Source organism: Lepisosteus oculatus, chromosome 5 (assembly GCF_040954835.1).
Source record: "Lepisosteus oculatus isolate fLepOcu1 chromosome 5, fLepOcu1.hap2, whole genome shotgun sequence".
Taxonomy (NCBI): domain Eukaryota; kingdom Metazoa; phylum Chordata; class Actinopteri; order Semionotiformes; family Lepisosteidae; genus Lepisosteus; species Lepisosteus oculatus.
Genome location: NC_090700.1, coordinates 14822314 through 14840304, shown reverse-complemented (window position 1 = coordinate 14840304; position 17991 = coordinate 14822314). Strand labels below are relative to the sequence as shown.

The 17991-nt window shown below is 40.0% G+C and overlaps 1 protein-coding gene across 5 annotated transcripts in view; it reads right to left on the bottom strand.

The window, feature by feature from the left end:
• pds5b (PDS5 cohesin associated factor B) overlaps positions 1–17991 on the bottom strand; it is a 52514-nt gene that overhangs the window by 19807 nt on the left and 14716 nt on the right. For 3 of the 5 annotated variants that reach the window (XM_069190148.1, XM_069190151.1, XM_069190149.1), the window contains exons 2-12: positions 10083–10209; positions 7239–7442; positions 6988–7074; positions 6564–6661; positions 6093–6219; positions 5609–5689; positions 4289–4429; positions 3514–3629; positions 2743–2837; positions 1993–2138; positions 443–594 (exon numbers count right to left, since the gene is read on the bottom strand). In XM_069190148.1, coding sequence (XP_069046249.1) covers positions 443–594; positions 1993–2138; positions 2743–2837; positions 3514–3629; positions 4289–4429; positions 5609–5689; positions 6093–6219; positions 6564–6661; positions 6988–7074; positions 7239–7442; positions 10083–10190 — 1355 coding nt within the window. In that variant the 5' untranslated portion in view covers positions 10191–10209. Of the gene's footprint in view, positions 1–442; positions 595–1992; positions 2139–2742; positions 2838–3513; positions 3630–4288; positions 4430–5608; positions 5690–6092; positions 6220–6563; positions 6662–6987; positions 7075–7238; positions 7443–10082; positions 10210–12119; positions 12138–13363; positions 13385–17991 lie in introns of those variants that run through there. The other 2 variants (XM_069190152.1, XM_069190150.1) reach the window with 2 other exon arrangements.

The following is a 17991-nucleotide window of genomic DNA, read 5'->3' as shown; positions in this document are numbered from 1 at the left end:
ACAATATGAATCATATCAAACCCGATTCTTGCTCCTCTATTCTACTGTATGGTTAAGGTTATAAAAAGAGTCTTGCAAGTTTGGTATGTGAGGCGAACAGTTTGATTCAAAGCTCCAATTTAGCCACCGCCCCACCCTGCTATAACCATAAATGCAGTTATAAACGAGAGGACGCCATTTGGCACATCAAGATGATCCATGGATCTCATCTAGCTTTTTCCCCGAAAGAAGGCAGGGAATCGGTTTTACAACACAGCTGGAGAGCTTTACCATACTGTCGCAACCCTATAGACAAGTAAATGCCTCCTGTAAGAGTAGTTAGACTGTAAGGAATCGGCTTCATTGGGCAATAAGCATGACAGGGAAAGTGAAAGCCCTTGTCGAAATGTGGACCTCTGGAGTTAAAAGAACGCCGGATTCTTTATTCAATGAGTGCACTCACCTGTCATCAATGCTGTTCTGATAATATATATGTAGTAGTTTATCTTTTATCCATGATATCTGTTTGGTAGCTTCTTTTCCTGCCTCTCCTTGCAAAGAATATTTTTTATAGATCTGGGCCAACCCCATCATCGCTTCCTTTCGGACCCTCCACTGGGAGAAATAGAAAAAGCACATACAGCATGCCAATGTAATCGACATTTCAAAACCAGAGAGAGAGCCTTCATCCACTTGGGGAAGTAACAAGCACAAACAACAATAACATATTCCTACACTAAACCAGGAGCATAAAAACCAAAGTGTGCTTCACTGGCAAATACTTTGAAAAGTCCTTTTTTGAATCCATAAAACGTTTAACAAGTTCAGTGATCCATTATTTCTTACAGTATATAGATTTTTCTCAGAGATGTCGAATTGAAGAAACCTAAGATAAAGCCACAGCTCTCTGATTCACATCTATCAAGTGTGCTCAATTAGATTTTTCTCTGTGTCTCCCTTGGGAGCACATGAAAACTGGTGCAGATGTGAATTATAGTCCAATTTATTTATTCCTTCCTTTTCTGTGCCTCTGAAGTCTGAAGCATGACTGCTCCCAGAAACTGACAAAATAAATAAATGTAAAGTGTCAATCAAGACAGTGGAGCAATGACTTATTTTAAGCGTGTCTTATTCAGGAATAATTTGACAAGAAACCTCAATTTCTTTGATATAAAGGGTAAAAGAAATTTCCTGTAATGTCTATTTTTCATGTCGGAGATGAAATACAATGAAAGCTAAAGAGCTAAAGATCAATCAATTTCATAAAAGACAGAAGGCAGAGAAGCATGGATGCATACTTCTCCTGTAAGTTGAAGACAATAGAAAATGTGATCACTCAAAAAAAACATATTGTGTATTCCATAGTGATCAGTCAGTCGTGATACAAATTGGAACAAAAGGGCTATGACTTACAGCACATGGCAATGTCTTCATATAAATCTTAACTAGTATCAAACAGACTAAATTCCAAATGTAAATGTTCCTTTTAGACAGAAGTGCCGTGTTGATATAATTCTGTGGTTACATATGTCCAAACATACATATTGATTATCAGGGATGTTCATTTTCCACCTGCCACTTCTTGTTAAGCAACAGACAATATTACTCACAGAAAGTGCAAAAAATGAAATTAACAGCTGCTTCCAAACCTACAAAAATATCTCTTAAGGGAGAATGTACCATGTCCCCATTTATTTCATAATACAAACATTTCACCCCAAGCATACTTGCAATCACAGTATACAAAGCACCATACTTTTAGTTAAAAATAATGTTTACCTTGGTTTTTATCTACTTTTTAACTACACTTTTTTATATTACTCTTAGTGAGAGGGGTCTGCTTTGCACTTTTGAATCCTGTCATGTATATATACAGGAAAAATGAATATATTAAGAAAAGAATCTCATCTGTTTTTGTCTATTACTATGTTTTACTTTGACTCATTAACATTCAAAAATAGGTGGACATAAAACAACACATTAATTAGCCATCATTATTTTAAGAGGTCTTACCCGTTTATCTAATGTTCTTTCTCTGACAAAATTAAGCAAGTGGTCATTGACGAGGGACAGGTCCTTTTTAGCAGCTGTTACAATGGACACAATCACATCATGCCTGATGGCTTCTTCGGGGTCATGTGACCTCACTTTTAAATACTCTGGAAGACATTAACATATTGTAATAAGTGTACATACAAAGGCAAAACCACATGGACTACAGCTCTGACACTATTCTTTATGCATTACTTGACACCTCTCCTTTCAGCTGTTTGACAATATTGCTAAAGTCAATATTTAACAAAGATAAACCATTTTGTAGAAAGTACAGACTTCAGCATGAACAAATGGAAAGCTGATGAACACAGGCCCTGGCTTTGAGTCTGGCTTTTGTATGGTCCCAAGGCTTGGCAAGAAATAAAGACATCTTAACAGTGTCTATTAACCTTTTCGTAGAAGATCCAACTTAATAGCAATTTTTGTTATTTGTTCTAAGTGTTAATGGATTCATGGATTACTTTTATTCATGAAATATGGTTAAAAAAAAGAGTAATGTAGTATCTAAGCTCTTCCAAAACAATGTACTGTACCCATTATCAGGAACAAATTATAAGAATTTAATATTAAGAGTTCAGAAAAACATTTTAGAAAAGTGGATATTGAACTAGTGCTACGCTTTACCAGACAGCATGTACCTATGTACCGAAAATAGCACATATCTTGTCGTCTTCCTTGATATTTAAAGACAGCGATTTACTGCAATACCTGTTAGGTCTTTGGCTAAATCTGGGTGGTTCATAAGGCAGTGGCTTGCAAACTTTACACACTCTAGGCGTATAGGGACATGGATATCATTGAACCTGAAACAGATAGGAAAAAAAAACACTGTCATCAATTCTGAAAGAATAGAATACATTAATATAAACTGCTACAAATGTATGTGCAAAAGTTTGCTATGTGTAATAAAGTTTAATATGGATCACAGAAATAAAACACCACTTAACTAATTCAGCTCTTAGTAAATTTGGAGGTGAGCTACATTTCTGACTAGTGCACTGCTTTCAGTGCCAGTCTACTATGAAACTATTATCTACACTGCATACCATCATTACATAATAATGATTAAACTATGGTTGTACTAGATTTAAGATGGAAATTTGAAGTCAACTGAGTAGTTCACCCACATTTAACTACTGTCAATAGGTAACTCTTCAACCCTTTCTTGAACGATTAACTTCTACTCACACATTCAAAGTGGGAATTTGTACTACACATAGACATTCAAGAATACAAAGGTTTTGAACAGTACTTCATGAGTGAGCGATCGAAGGTTTCATACCAGACCCAACATCATATCAAAGGCAGAATACAATTGGCCACATACAACTATGGATCACATGTCTGAATAATCTATATCAGCATTACAGTAAAATCAAAGTACTTTTTGCTTCCCAAATGAGTTTATGCAGCTATGTAAAGGTCTTATATTATTCTATCAAGATCACGATCCACAGGAAATGTAAATTATAACCACACCTTCCCAGGTAACACTGCCAAAGGGGTTTGTTCTGAGCTGCCAGTTCGGAATCCTTCACCCCAAACATTTTGGCCAGCAGCTTTACAACCTGCAAGCGCTCGTCATTATCATTGCTCTGCAAAGAGACAGTATTTCTGAAATTTTCAAAGTCCAGAGTGTAATTTTAACATACTACATTGACAGGTAACAAAACTAAGAAAATAAAATTTAGTTTCAACAAGCAAAGAAGGTTTACTATCTGACTTTACGCTCAGCCTCACACAGATACTACAGTGCTATTCTTTTGAAAACCCAGTATAAACTGGAGACATATCTAGCTTTTGTACCTGCTCATGAAATAAACTACATTTTATGAACTACTACTTTCTGTAACCCAGTTCCAGATGCAGTAAAAGTGTCTATCTTGTCCCTGTTGGGGAATGACTGCACTTATCACATAGAATTTGTGCAATCAGGTCATTCAGGCACACGGCCTTCGGACTGAAGTAACATACTGCTCTCTTCTTCCTTAAATTACACAACCAGAATTTAACAATTTAATTTAATTTTACTTTACAAAGTGTTTATGTATTTATTTATGGGGAAGGAATTAAAACATCTTTATATTCCAAATGAAATGCAGAAGTGGAAATTAAATAAATAAATGAAAAACAAAAAGATGTGTCCTTGTTACCAGCACTTTCATCATTCTAGAAAAGCATGTCAGTATTGTCCACTATAGTAATAAACCAAACAGCTCTAAATCTTAGCCAGTTAGAAGACAGCAGCAATTACCTTAAGTTTAAACTCCAATTGCGGCAGGACAGACAACAGCAGATGGCTGTCTATGTTGTATAGCTCCAGAATCAGATCAAAGACGTGCTCTGACAGATCACTGACAGATGTCTTCCCAAGCATCAACACCTGGTTGAAGAACTACAAAAGCAGAAAGGTAGCACGGTCACATTCATGAATACAGGACATTAAACCGCAGCATATACTTAATCACAGCTCCTTGGAAACAAAGGATGCAGATTGCTCTACTCACAGCCAAGCACATCCAAAAGTTTTTTTTTATTATAATTAGATCAAGTGCAGCCTCACCATTGCCATGAAGAGACTGTGCCTCCTGTGTAATAATGAAAACCCTCCATGTACAGAGGCTTTAATTGACACTGCTGGGAGCATTTGAAGCAAAAACATGAGGCATTTCCCAGCTTCCCTCGAGACCAGAGTTAAAATGATAAATTTGTCCAGGCAGGATTAACAACAGCATTGCTTTTAAAGGCTACAACGAGTCCTGCCAGCACAATTCCCCATATCATCCTTGGCAACGCAATGGCTCCTGAGTTCATGGAGAAAAGGCAACGTCTCGTCTGAACTCCTCACATTATGAAACAAAACTGTACCTCGGCACCATGAAAACTGAACTTTTATAAAAACCCTTATCAAACATTTCTGTATCTGTTTTAAATGTTATATGCACAAAAGGAATGTGTGAGGGAAAAATAGAACATTTAGAATTTAAAAAGAAACTTAGTCAATGTTATTTTACCTTTCTCTGAATTTAAGGATCTGGGTCTCATGGAATAGAATTGGTAACATTTGACAACATACATTATTGTTCTATTTATCTGGAGCACAAGATTGTTTTGCATTATTGTGGCGTACTGAATGTTTCAGAGTTAGGAACTGAACTGAGCTTAGAACTAATATTGTACATGTAACATAATTAAATATACACTTCAAGATCCACAGTTTTATCTATAATTAATTTAGAGACTAGGACAAGGGCTTCCAGGCTTTATAAGGCTTTACCAAATGACTTAATTGAGACACTGATTTACAGGCATACTTGTACTCGAATACCTATACTGGTTAAATTATCTATCCACCACTTCTGGTATAGAACAAGAGACTTACAGCATAGTCCTGAATAAGAGCACAATCATAAAAAGGCTTTCTTTGATCTCTTCCACGAAGGATTAACATATTCCCGAATGCCAACATGAAAAGGCTACAATAGAAAGCAGCTAAAAAGAGTTTCAGCTATTCACCTCTGGTCTGAACAGCAAACCAGCTGTACTTTCAAAGAAAGTATCAATTCTCACTTACATTAGTGATGTATGGTTCAATGGCCTGCGCTGTCCTCTTCAGCAGAGCTTTGGCCAGGTCATAAGCCTGTTTATTTAAATTCTGCACAGAGAAAATAAAAAAAAACAATTAACAAAACAATACCTTGTAAGGCGTGTCTAATTCTAATCTTCCATAATTGTAGGTCTTTTGAAAATAATAAAGTAATTATAATGCTTACAAATAACCCCCTTCATATGGATTAGACTTAATGCGAAAGACATCAAATGTGGCTTAATATGCATAAAATCAAACCAAATTAGAACAAAGTTACATTCAATTCTCATGTATGATAAGAAGTTATATCTGTAAATTTGGGGTGTAAAAGGATGGTTGTGTAATGGTTAAAATGGTTTTATCCATTTTCTAAAATAAAAAAAAAATCAAACCAATGTTGTATTAAATGCATTAAGCATCTTATGAATGTTCCTGTGGCACCTACAAATCACAAAGCAACTGTATTTACCTTATGCGCAGGTACCAGATTCACTAAAACAGTGTCCAACAGCTCCTGAGACACAGTATCCCCTTCACAAATAATGGAACCCATCAGATCCACCATGTGCATATGGACCTTCTGGTTGTGGCCATTGCTGAGGAGTTAAAATTAATTGTTGAAAATCCCTTCCAAGTCTGAAATCACCTAAACCATAAATTTGTAACCTTTCCCAAATGTTCATTAGGCATTTGCCTTATGTGGGCACACGCAGGGTAAAGAAGCAGGAATTAACAAAGTTAAAGGAAAACAAACGTGGAAATGTGCTCAGTGCAAATGAATAACAAAAACCTTTTCCCCTGTGTAATGCCATTAAAAATATACAGATCAAAACATGTTAGACATTATGTAACTGTTAAAGAAATGGGAGATAACAGATATTGATTTTAGGCACCCTGAAATATTTTGCACTTTAAAAAACTTTTTTTTTTTGGTACTTGCTTTATCACTTGAAACAGTGTTCTGTAGAGCTGTGTGAAGATCTCATTGCTGTCCTCCAGCTCAAAGCAGATATTGTACGACTTCACCCAGGCAATATTCTACAAAAATAATACAGTGTCATTGATAGCGTGTTTTCTGAGCTGCTACTCAAGGTCTTCATTACTTGTTTCATCTTCTAGCTAACAACAGTCTGCATCACCTCAGACTGTCACAAATTATTCACATTTAAAAAATGAGAGAGTGAATTTTAGCAGCTGCTAGTTCCTTGGAGAAACAAATTCTAAAGACTCCTTACAGCATCAAGCATAGACACAAGGAATACATTTGTCTTAAACAAAAGGAAACAAAAATACTTATCTTCTAACGTAAACTTAATGGGAAGTCTGGACCCAACATAAAACTTGACAGAAACATGTAAACTTACCTCAAGCAAATAAAAGTATCTGTTGAACTGTGCGCTTTTTGTGTCTTCTAGTCCCTTCAGCTGCCTTGTAATAAACATAAATATATCCTGAATCGCAAAAGAAAGAATACAGACACAGAGTCTTAGACCTGGTGCTGTAACAGAAGATAAAGACAATGCTTTTTCATCCTCCGAAAATGTGTTTTTCTCTCGGCGTGTCTGAGAGAATCAGGTTTGGACTGGCATTCTGAAACCGAGCAGAAGAACTGTACCTTCAGTTTGTCTGGCGATGTGTACGGAGCCTCTGGAGCGTAAATCCTGAAGATATCGGCCAAGCAGCAAGCCACAAGCAAGCGGACATCTTTATCGGGGTGCTTGAGGAAGAAATCGGAGGCCAAGTGCAGGGCCAGGTTGAGGTAGAGCTCCTTCTCCTCCTCTGAGTCCTGGTCCATGTCCATAAAGGTTTTCACAACCATCTAAAGGAAACAAAGAGATACCTCTAAGTATCAAATAAGGCAGAATGAACTCTGCTGACAGAGATTCCAGCAGCCAGCAGCCAGCAGCCAGCAGCCATGTCACCCTGCAACTCACAACTGGCAACCCACTGAAGCTCAGCAGGTGTGAGCAAGGTCAGTACCTGGATGGGAGACCTCCTGGGAAAAAACTAAGGTTGCTGCTGGAACAGGTGTTAGTGGGGCCAGCAGAGGGCGATCACTCTGCGGTCCATGTGGGTCCTAATGCCCCAGTATAGTGATGGGGACACTACACTGTAAACAGGCAACGTCCTTCGCATGAGACGTAAAACCGAGGTCCTGACTCTCTGTGGTCATTAAAAATCCCAGGGCATTTCTCGAAAAGAGTAGGGGTGTAACCCCGGTGTCCTGGCCAAATTTCCCATGCCTCCTAATAATCCCCCTCTATGAATTGGCTTCATTACTCTGCTCTCCTCCCCACTGATAGCTGATGTGTGGTGAGTGTTCTGGTGCACTATGGCTGCCGTCACATCATCCAGGTGGATGCTGCACATTGGTGGTGGTGGAGGGGAGTCCCCATTACCTGTAAAGTGCTTTGAGTGGAGTGTCCAGAAACGTGCTATATAAGTGTAAGCAATTATTATTATTATTATTATTATTCCACTGAGCAGCAGGGAAGCGGGTCAGTTCCCATGAGTCTTCAAACTTCTTCATCCTCCAGGGGGCAGCACAGTATCCTCTAACAGGCACTGGGACACAGGTCAGAAACAGGCCAGACACACTTTCTTCTACCTGGCCACTGTAGAAAAACACCTGATGACCTTGTTTTCACCATCATTCTCATTAACAAAGTCTTTAAAAAAGCCAAGCTTTACCTTTGTTAGAAATTAATAATCACAAAAATACATCAATGTTTTGTTATGTATATTTTAAGTACTGTCTAAACGAAAAGTGTCACCCATAAGAGGACGTAAACATCACATCATTTTAGTCCTTTTTCAAACTGCAACATCTGAGCTTTTGAAATTGCCTGTGAATATGAGTAATGAATAAAAATGATGGAAGGAACCAACATAATGATGAAACAGTAAGATAACGTTGAGGACCGTGAACATGGTGATCTAGAAATGCGTAAATTACACCCACGGCTAAAAGCGACTCCTCCGAGCCATAACATTAAGTATCACAGGAAAGGGGTCTTTCCTTCTGTGCAAATCATAGCAGAGACAGGATTCCTCTCAATGTAATGTAACAAAGCCCACAGCTCTATAAACAACAAAGGGCATCCTTGGAAGAACATTATGACTGTGAGAACTAATGAGAACAGGATATTTGGTTCTGGATGTTCGATAACTATTTTCCAAGGATCTCACTCAGCCTTAAATGAACCTAGGATACATTCATTTCTAGGATACAGGCTAAATAATAAAGCTAGATAGGAAGTTACAGACTCTCACCAATGTTAAAAAAGTGCTCCATTTGGTCTAAAACATTTTGTTTCAGTTTTTCTCCAGTGGTTTGCGTTTCACTGTTGATTCTGAAAACTTGCAATACGTTGCTTCTATTTATTTGCCTATGAAGATTTTTAATCAGACCCTCTCATAATGATGAGATGACTGCAGCATCCTACAGAGATGTGTTAAATGAATTCTACAATAAGAGGCAGAAGGGTGAGGAGGTAAAAGCTACTTTATGCTGTTACCTTCAAGGATACACTTACAAAAACTTTATATCAGCCTTTTTTTGTGGATTCAAAAGATGTTTGGATGGAGCAGAAAATGGTTTTTGTGACACCAGGATTTACAGGTTGTACAAGAAGCTGTAAAATAACCTCAGACTGAGAACTACCATTATTCCTTTTATTTTCTAGTTAATCAGTAAGCTCAATGGGGTTGGCAGCAGATGTTGCATGACTGATTTACCTTAAGTGAATCTTCTTGAGCTATGCATGCCTTCAGCAGTGATCATTTAGTATGACTATTATTCACTTGGTTAATAAATAATATCAAGTGGAACTTACAATACAGATCGCTGACATTAAGCACACACAATAAAGCTGCCACTAGCTGGAAGAGTTACACTTGTATCACCTAAGTAGAATGAAACAGCAAGCAATCAAACAGTAAACACTGCAGATACCAATGAGTGAACAGCCTGTTAGTATTCCATGTTTATAATTAGCACCTAATACTAGCAATTTGAGACTATAAAGAATGAGTGCAATGCTGTGATGACCAGCTGAGAGATCATGAGTCTAAGCAGGAGAACGTTGGGCAGGTACAGGGAGGTCGTCAGGAACTGAGCAGTTCTTATTTCTGTGGGAAGGTTTTTTCATATCGAGGAGTGAAGGTGGATACTGAACAGGATCTAGACGTGGGAGAAAAGAGGAGGCACATAACGTCTGTTGGAGAAGGGACAGAGAGGGAAAGAAGGCAGTAGGGGAAAGACCAGAGACTGAAGATGGACAGGAGCAAGAGAGGTGGAGACAAAAAGTAGATTTGAATCGTATGGGAGCAGCAATAGGAAGCCAGAGGAAGGACTAGAGACCTGGAACTGCATGAGAAAACCATCACTTTAGCAGCACTGCAGTGTGCAGCTCTTACACAATGGTGTCCTCCACTGCAAGGATGCGGTCAGACTCACCTTTAATCTCCGAACCATCTCTTCTTTGGAGATCTTGTCAGAGATCTCCTTGACCCCCGGCGGGTAGGTGATCTTGCCATCAGTGGCTCTGGCCTTGGAGTGAGCCATGGTCTCAGCTCAGTGCTCCCTGGAGAGACAGAGAGAGCAGGGCTACCGGTCAGTCCACAGTCACAACATAACGGCTGCACCTTTGTCCACCTCAAACCCTGCAAGCAGGTTTTAGTTTAACCAGGCATGGTTGATAAAAAGAACAGTAAACTGTCTATGATGTTCTTAGTTCAAGCGCTGGTATAACTATGGGCTCGACGCTCCAAGAGAGAAGAGAGGTTAGGTTCTGTTCTAGATGTTGTTACTTATCAAACTACTATACATAAGTAAATCTGTTAAATAGCTTCCCGATCTAAATATTCAAACAGAAAAGGTTAAACTCAAATACAAATACTGAAGTTCGATGATTAGATGCGCTGGAAGTGCAGTGGCAATCGATTTGAGGGGGCTGACAAAAAACGAAAACAAATTCATTCTAACAGCTTATCTTTTTGAATCTTATGCACCAGTCAAATTTATTGACTTCACAAATCCTTACTAGTCACAATAAAAAAAAAAGAAAAAATGTGGGCTTGGGCTTCTTCCCTCGTCACAGCTTGTAAAAAATTAAAGGGACTGCAATCAGAATGAAGCTTTCAGAGTCTGGTTTTGGAGCAGCCGTTTGCAGATAATTGCCTAATAGGCAAAATAATAAGACCAAGAAAAAGCAAAGTCAAACAGATTTCTTACTAAGATGTACAAAGGGACCATGAGTCACACAGAGTGTACAAATCACTCTTGGCAGGGGTTCCCAAATCTAGATCTCAAGGGTTTTTTATGACTTGGCAAATCGGCAACAACTGAAGGATGTGAGGAATGGACAAACTGGATCACTTTCAAACTTTTCCCAGGCAATGAACTGTCTAAAAAGAAAGAAGACACTGGAAGCCTGCTGGAGTCCAGACACTAAAGACAGGTGTTTTGAATCCCTGGTCTAGCAGCGCAATGTAACAGACTGCAGTGCCACCACTCTCCTCAAGGTGTCACTCCAGCACATGGATACTGTAAAGTGTTCAGTGTCCAAATTGCCCTTTTTTTTTACTGCACACATGAAACAATCCCTCAAGCTTTCATATGACCACATGCCAATTTTACCCACTCTAAATTTAAAAGATGGTCTTTCATTACAAGCCCATTTCTACTTGTATTGCATAGTGCTTTTCACAACTCAAAATCTCATATACCCTCTAGTCAAATAGCTACAGTGGACTCTAAAAATGAAACTTTAAAAAATTAGGTATAACAGAGATGTTGGAGAAATAATGAAGCTGAAGGCACTGCAATCATAAAGAGGACAAGAGCTTACTGGGGAAAGTCCATCTCTGACACAATCTGGACATAGTTCAATGTCAATCAGGGACAATGTCAATCTGGACAATCTGACATTGGCACAATGGTGTGGTGGCTCTGTGGCTAAGGATCTGCGCCTACGCCTGGAAGGTTGTCGATTCGTATCCTGTGGCCAGCAGAGCAATCCTACTCTGTTGGGTCCCTGAGCAAGGCCCTTAACCCCAACTGCTCCAGGGGTGTCGTGTAAATGGCTGATCCTGCGCTCTGACCCCAAGCTTCCCTCCCTGTCTGTGTGTCTCATGGAGAGCAAGTTGGGGTATGTGAAAAGACAAATTCCTAATACAAGAAATTGTATATGGCCTATTAAATGATCTTATCTTACATGCCTGCATGCCCCAGACCTGTTATGTGGACATGGTTCTCCATCTGGGCAGCATGATGGCACAGTCGTTAGCACCTGGGCTCTGGGTTCAATTCTGGATGAGAGGTGCTCTCTGGGTGGCGTTTGTGTGTTCTCCCCGTGTTCACATGGGGTGTGCCGGTTCTTTCCCCACAGTCCAAAGACATACTGGTAGGTTAACTGCCTTCTGGGAAACTGGCCCTAGGGGTGGGTGTGGGTGTGTGTGTGTGTTTGTGAGTGTCTGCCCTGCGATGGCCTACCCTGCCTCACACCTGCTGCTTGCAGAATAAGCTCTGGCTCCTCCACAACACAACTGAACTGGAAGAAACAGTCAGAAACCGGATGGATGGAATTTCCACTGAAATGAACAAACACCAGCAACAATAAAATATATAGATATGAATGCAGAGGCATTTCTGATGGGCTTAAAAGACTGACCTAAATTTCCTAATCATTAAAATACGAATTTTGTACAACCCTTTAAAAATATAATGTACCAATCACCACCCATTGGAGAGAATGTGTTTATCAGACGGTGGTAAACACCTGATATTCCAGCATCGGCTAACCCCCATGAACATGAAAGTCTCCCAGCAATCATTTCAGGCACCTGTACAACACTCTGAGGTTAACAGCAATCAATGCAAGAGCTGCTGTTGGTGAAAATGAGTTGGTATTCTAAAATGATTAAAGAGAACTTAGTGGAGAGACACCCCTGCACACTGACAGTGTCACTTCAAACAGGATATAAGATCCCTGGAGGCCTGGCTTTCTTCCTTCCTAGGGTCACTCTTTGAGGAATTTATCATGATCTGTGATTCTTAAAAAATCCATTCAACAGACAACGCAAGTGAAAAACAGTACTGTTTGATACGACTGTAGGACATCTTTTAACAGCTCCAGAAACTGCAAAGCAATCTAACGGACAGGCCTAATGCTTTTTATTTCTATTTTTCTAAAGAGCCACAAAAGCACGCTTTTGTGTTATTAAAGGGGAACAAAGGGTTAATTTAATAAGATGAATAAAAACCAGGCTCAGAATGTACCCTGAGCGTAAAAAAAAAAAGCTGAAATAAAATCTCCTTCTCTATTTCTGTTTCAGACCCGCTTTCCCAAGAGCGCCACATGCCAAGCTAGGGGCTCATTTCTTCTGCAAGAAAATAAAATTTATTGGGGCATTAACTTCTGTGGTGCAGCAGTCAAGGAGACTCTGGGAAACCCAGAACACACAGCGCAATGTTGCAGTCCTGCTCTAGCGGAGCTAGAGGCTATTCGGAAAACAACCCAAAAAAAGAATGCGCTTCTTTGAACAGGGTGCAGACAGGGTCATCAGTATTGCAGCTCCCCCTTTGCAAACACTGAAAAATGAGCCATGTGGCTCATCCTCACTTTTGCCACGAGGACGAGCACATCTGCTAAAGAAAGGGGATTGCAAACATCAATTTCACTTTTTTCCCCCCCAACGCTGCATCTCTTAAATATTTATGCGAGGAGACAAATTTACCGCGCGCTGTGTGGCAAATGCAATCCGAGTCCCCACAGGAGCCCGGGTGGATGGATGGGACCGAGCAGAGGCGACTGCTGACGTCTCTCCTGCTCAGCACATCTGCCAGACGGGCTCGCAGCTCATCTATCGCCTGCCTCTGCCTGCGCAGGCCGGGAGAGCGCAGAGAAGGAGCTTTGGCACACGCGGCAAAGGCAAAGACGTGCTGGATGTGAAATCTTGGACCCCACCCGAAGGCTACACCTCTGATGGAAGGGGAACTGCGACGCTAATTTTTAGATTCTGGGGTTAGAAAGAGTCGCCAATGAGCGCATTTCAAACCGCAATGAGGGTAAAATGTACACATTAGAGTGTAAAACCTCCATATTCTGTCATATTATTATTACAACCTGCCATATTCTGCCCTTCTGAATGAGGCAAAATCTCCCTATTACATTGTAAACAAACACAGTTGAAAATACATCTCTTTCAATCCTATAGACTTCGAGACTGTTTTGCTGACAAATACAACTTTCATTACAAGCCCATTTCTACTTGTATTGCATAGTGCTTTTCACAACTCAAAATCTCATATACCCTCTAGTCAAATAGCTACACAGTGGACTCTAAAAATGAAACTTTAAAAAATTAGGTATAACAGAGATGTTGGAGAAATAATGAAGCTGAAGGCACTGCAATCATAAAGAGGACAAGAGCTTACTGGGGACTTGCACGAAGGTCACGCTGAAGATTTATGTGGCAAAATGCACGACATGTACTTATTTGCTTGTACATCACGGAACATTAGTCATTACAGTGACTAGCGAGCAGGAAGGGCCGCTTCACGGCACAATTCGCGTGAACCCTCCCTCCTGCCCCTGGCGAGAGCAACAGTTTGCGACAAACATGGCGACCATACAGTATTTTCACAAAGTTCACGATTTTGTGCTTAATTCGGAATATGTAAAAAAAAATTCTATAACTTCAATGAATTTACTGTTATCGAGACTTAATAACCCAAGAAACTGGGTCTGAGACATTGGGACTGCGATTCCCCTTTAAACAGCTGTCTCTCGGACTGAAATTTAGAAAAATCAGCCCATGGAACCTTTAACATATTTGAGAAAAGGAATGGCAGAAACACCATTTTTTCCCCAGGGTAACAGTGAAGAACAACTTCCAAGTGATTTCCAGTCTACTAGACAATGCATTTTGGGCCCTACTGGACCTTGGTCACTATTTTGGTCAAAAATAGAACTCTTGTTTGCAGCAATTTCTGGGGCTTAGAAAATAAACATCAACTCTCCATATTTCCAACGCCAACATAGTTTAACAGTTTAAACTATTCGCTTTAAAGATGAATCATGAAAGTTATTAAATATTGAGGCACTACACTTTAACTATGAACATGAAAGGAATGAGACACAAAAGACCATCGCAGGAGTTTCGATACTTAGGGTTCTTCACTTAAAAGCCACATCAGCCTATGAGCTTGTTCCACTGCTCTTCTTCTGTTCTATATTTTTGGCTGTGAAAAGCTTATGCTTCAGTAGGTTTTTCTAACACTGAGACCCAGCAGAAAGGGCTGCGGTCCACTCCTCCCAGCAATGACCTCTGTTCTTTCCAACAAAGAAAAGCGCCCAGATCCATTTTCTTAAGTGGCCTGTCAACCAGCTGTGTCCTCATTCTTCAGCAGTCTGACCCACCTATCAAAATAGCGTTGATGCTCAGAACTAGAGGCCTTCCAATTTTCTCATCACTCTAGACCTCATTCATTCAGCTAATGGTTTCATCAACTTTGTTCCAAATCTGGAGCAGCTGATGATTTAAACATGGACTGCTATGGAAAGGGTCACAACTACGACCGAATAATACATCCAGCAATTGTCTTTCGGGGGTGTCGTTACTGGCACCTGCAACATAGTAAGAGCGCTGGGCTAAAAGCCCAAATAAAACACAGGAGCATCAACTACACGCATTGCTAAGATGAATAATCTTCCCAGTGGCACGAAATGAGCAAGGTGAAACTCTGCATGTCCTCACCCCACAAGAGAAAATGAGAAAAAAAGGACAGGCAAAAATTCCCTAAGTGATGCATTCTGAACCCCTATATCAGAAGTGGTTTGAAATGTTTGATCCAAGAGTCCACAGCTCCTTGGGGAAAAGAAGTTGGTTTTGGAGAACTGAAACATCACATGCAGAGAATCCCAAGATCTTTTTGTCTCTCGCAGAGTCAGAGGGCATCAGTAATGAGCCTCTTGACAGACTTTTATTCCATCCCGAAAGTCTGGAAAACCCGCAGAAACGATACAGCTCTTCCTCGATTGTGGAATCAGCCCAAGATTCTACTGCATTGCCAATGCTGCAGAATAAAATAACTGGGGCAGTAATGAAACGAAGAGTAGGAATTAATGGGGCTGTTCTGTCATTCTGCCTGATGAGAAGTTTCTGACGAGTCTGGACGTTAACTGGTGGGAAACAGACAGCGAGCTACACACCCCTCTTTTATATGCTCAGCCTTCAAACGCCTCGGCCAAACATTTAGCAGGGTTTGCACCACTGTTTTGTCTCTGGGATGTAGTGCTGCCATCGTCTGCTGAAACCATGACAAACCAGAGTTTCACTGCCAAATTATTCTTATCAAGCAGAGCAAACCTAATATCAGTGCGCAAGGGAACGGAGCCAGATACGGCAGTGCTGATCTCTTTAAAACCTCCAGCTGCACATGTAATTAAAAACCAAAATGCTGAAAAAACAGAAAGATTAAAAATGGCCCAATAAAAAAGAAATAATTAAAGACGCATGAAAAATGCATCATTTTCTATTTAAAGTATATAAGTCAATTTCAGATTTAATGATGTGCACTGAGCAGTTTTCTAGAGAACCGTTTATTTGAGCACATCCATTGTTTGAGTCTGAATCAATTAATCAGTCTCTTTTCATTGATCAGTTCATGACTTCAGTCACTCACACTGGCATGTGTTTCTCTAGGCCATTTCTTACACATTGGAATTGGCCTTACCCGAAAGGACAAAATTACTCAGTTTATTTTCCCCTCCAAACTAAGCGTATTTAAACCCCCTCTTGCTCCAATCTTCAACAAATCAAACAAATCACCCTTCTTCTTTTGCAAAACACTGTATTTGTTGAGACTGGACAAACCACATGAAAAGCAGAGCCTAAACCAGACAGTATTACTTGTACATGGAGATAACCAGCAGTTCATTAGCAAAGTGTCCCCGTTTTCTAACCTCTCAAAGGCAGGCAGGTTAGGTCTGACTACCAATTCTTAGCTGCCCCATTCATTGGGTGTGTTCAAGGGGATTTCATGCAAATCACTAAATAAAAACAGCTAAGCCATTAACACATAAACGCTTATCTAACATTCCAATGGAGGAGAAGTATAATGTGAAAACATTTTAATTGGGTGGATCATAAATAGGTCACTGCCTCCCACTGAATTTCCAACTAAACTGAGGAACCTGGGGGTGATACACGATTCAGCCTTGTAGTTTGACCCACATGTGCAAAACTTTGTAAAAACATAATTCTTCCACTTCAGAAATAACAGCAGAGTATGTCCCACGTTGTCTCTGACTGCAGCTGAAAAGCTGGTCTTTTCCAGAAGTGATGACTGCAATGCCCTACTCGCCGGGGTATCTAAATTCACACTAAAACAAACGTTGGTATGTCCAGAATTCAGAGCCAGAATACTGACCAGGTCATGTGCAAGTGATCACATTACTGCTGAAATCCTTTCACAGGCTTCCTATGAGCTTCGGTGTTGACCATCCTCATGGCTCTAGATGGCTTGGCACCTGGGCACCTATCTGATTTATTATCTTCCTACCACTCACCTCGTAACCATCGTTCACCTGACTCGTCTGTCCTCCAAGCCTGTCTACACTCTATGTCTGACAGGGCTTCCTCTCGCTATGGACCAAACCTCCAGAACTCCATCCTCAAGGATCCCAGAGAGTCAGCTTCCCTGAGCATTTTCAAACCAAATTCAAACCTTCTGCTTCAGAAAGGCTTTTACCAGTTGGCTCTTTGTATCTTCTATCTACTGCATTCAAAACCTTTGTTTAAAATGATCCTAGTTGTAGAAACGCCTAGATTTAACTTTTATTACTGTAAAGAAAAGCTCCTTTTAAAGGTTCTATGTAAACTCATTATTATTACTTGATGAACTGATGCTTCTAAATTGTCCCTGTGTGTGAGCACCATGCAAGAGTCTAATAGTTTTTCTGTTGGAACCTCGAAGGGAATAAGCAGCTTTCTACTGGTATGGATGGAGGGCAATATTTCACAAAAATCAAATTAACATCACTGGGAGTTTCAGTCTTTTCAGAGAATAATAAATTGCAGGTACATAGAAGTGCAAGAACAGATTACTAGGTTTTCAGGTAAACACGTTCCAGAATGTTTGAGCATTTTTTATGTGTGTTACAATGTGTAAATAAAGGATACAATAAATTCAGACTGGGTGTTTCTTGATTTCAAAATGTGTTACTTTAGAAAACACGCTTACACCTTCTACAGGCACTGTAAATGTGAAGGCTCTCATTTAACGCTCGACATCAATGCCAAGTAAGAACTAGATTAGAGATGAGCCTCTTGCTGTAAAAAAAAAAAATGTCTGCTCTTTA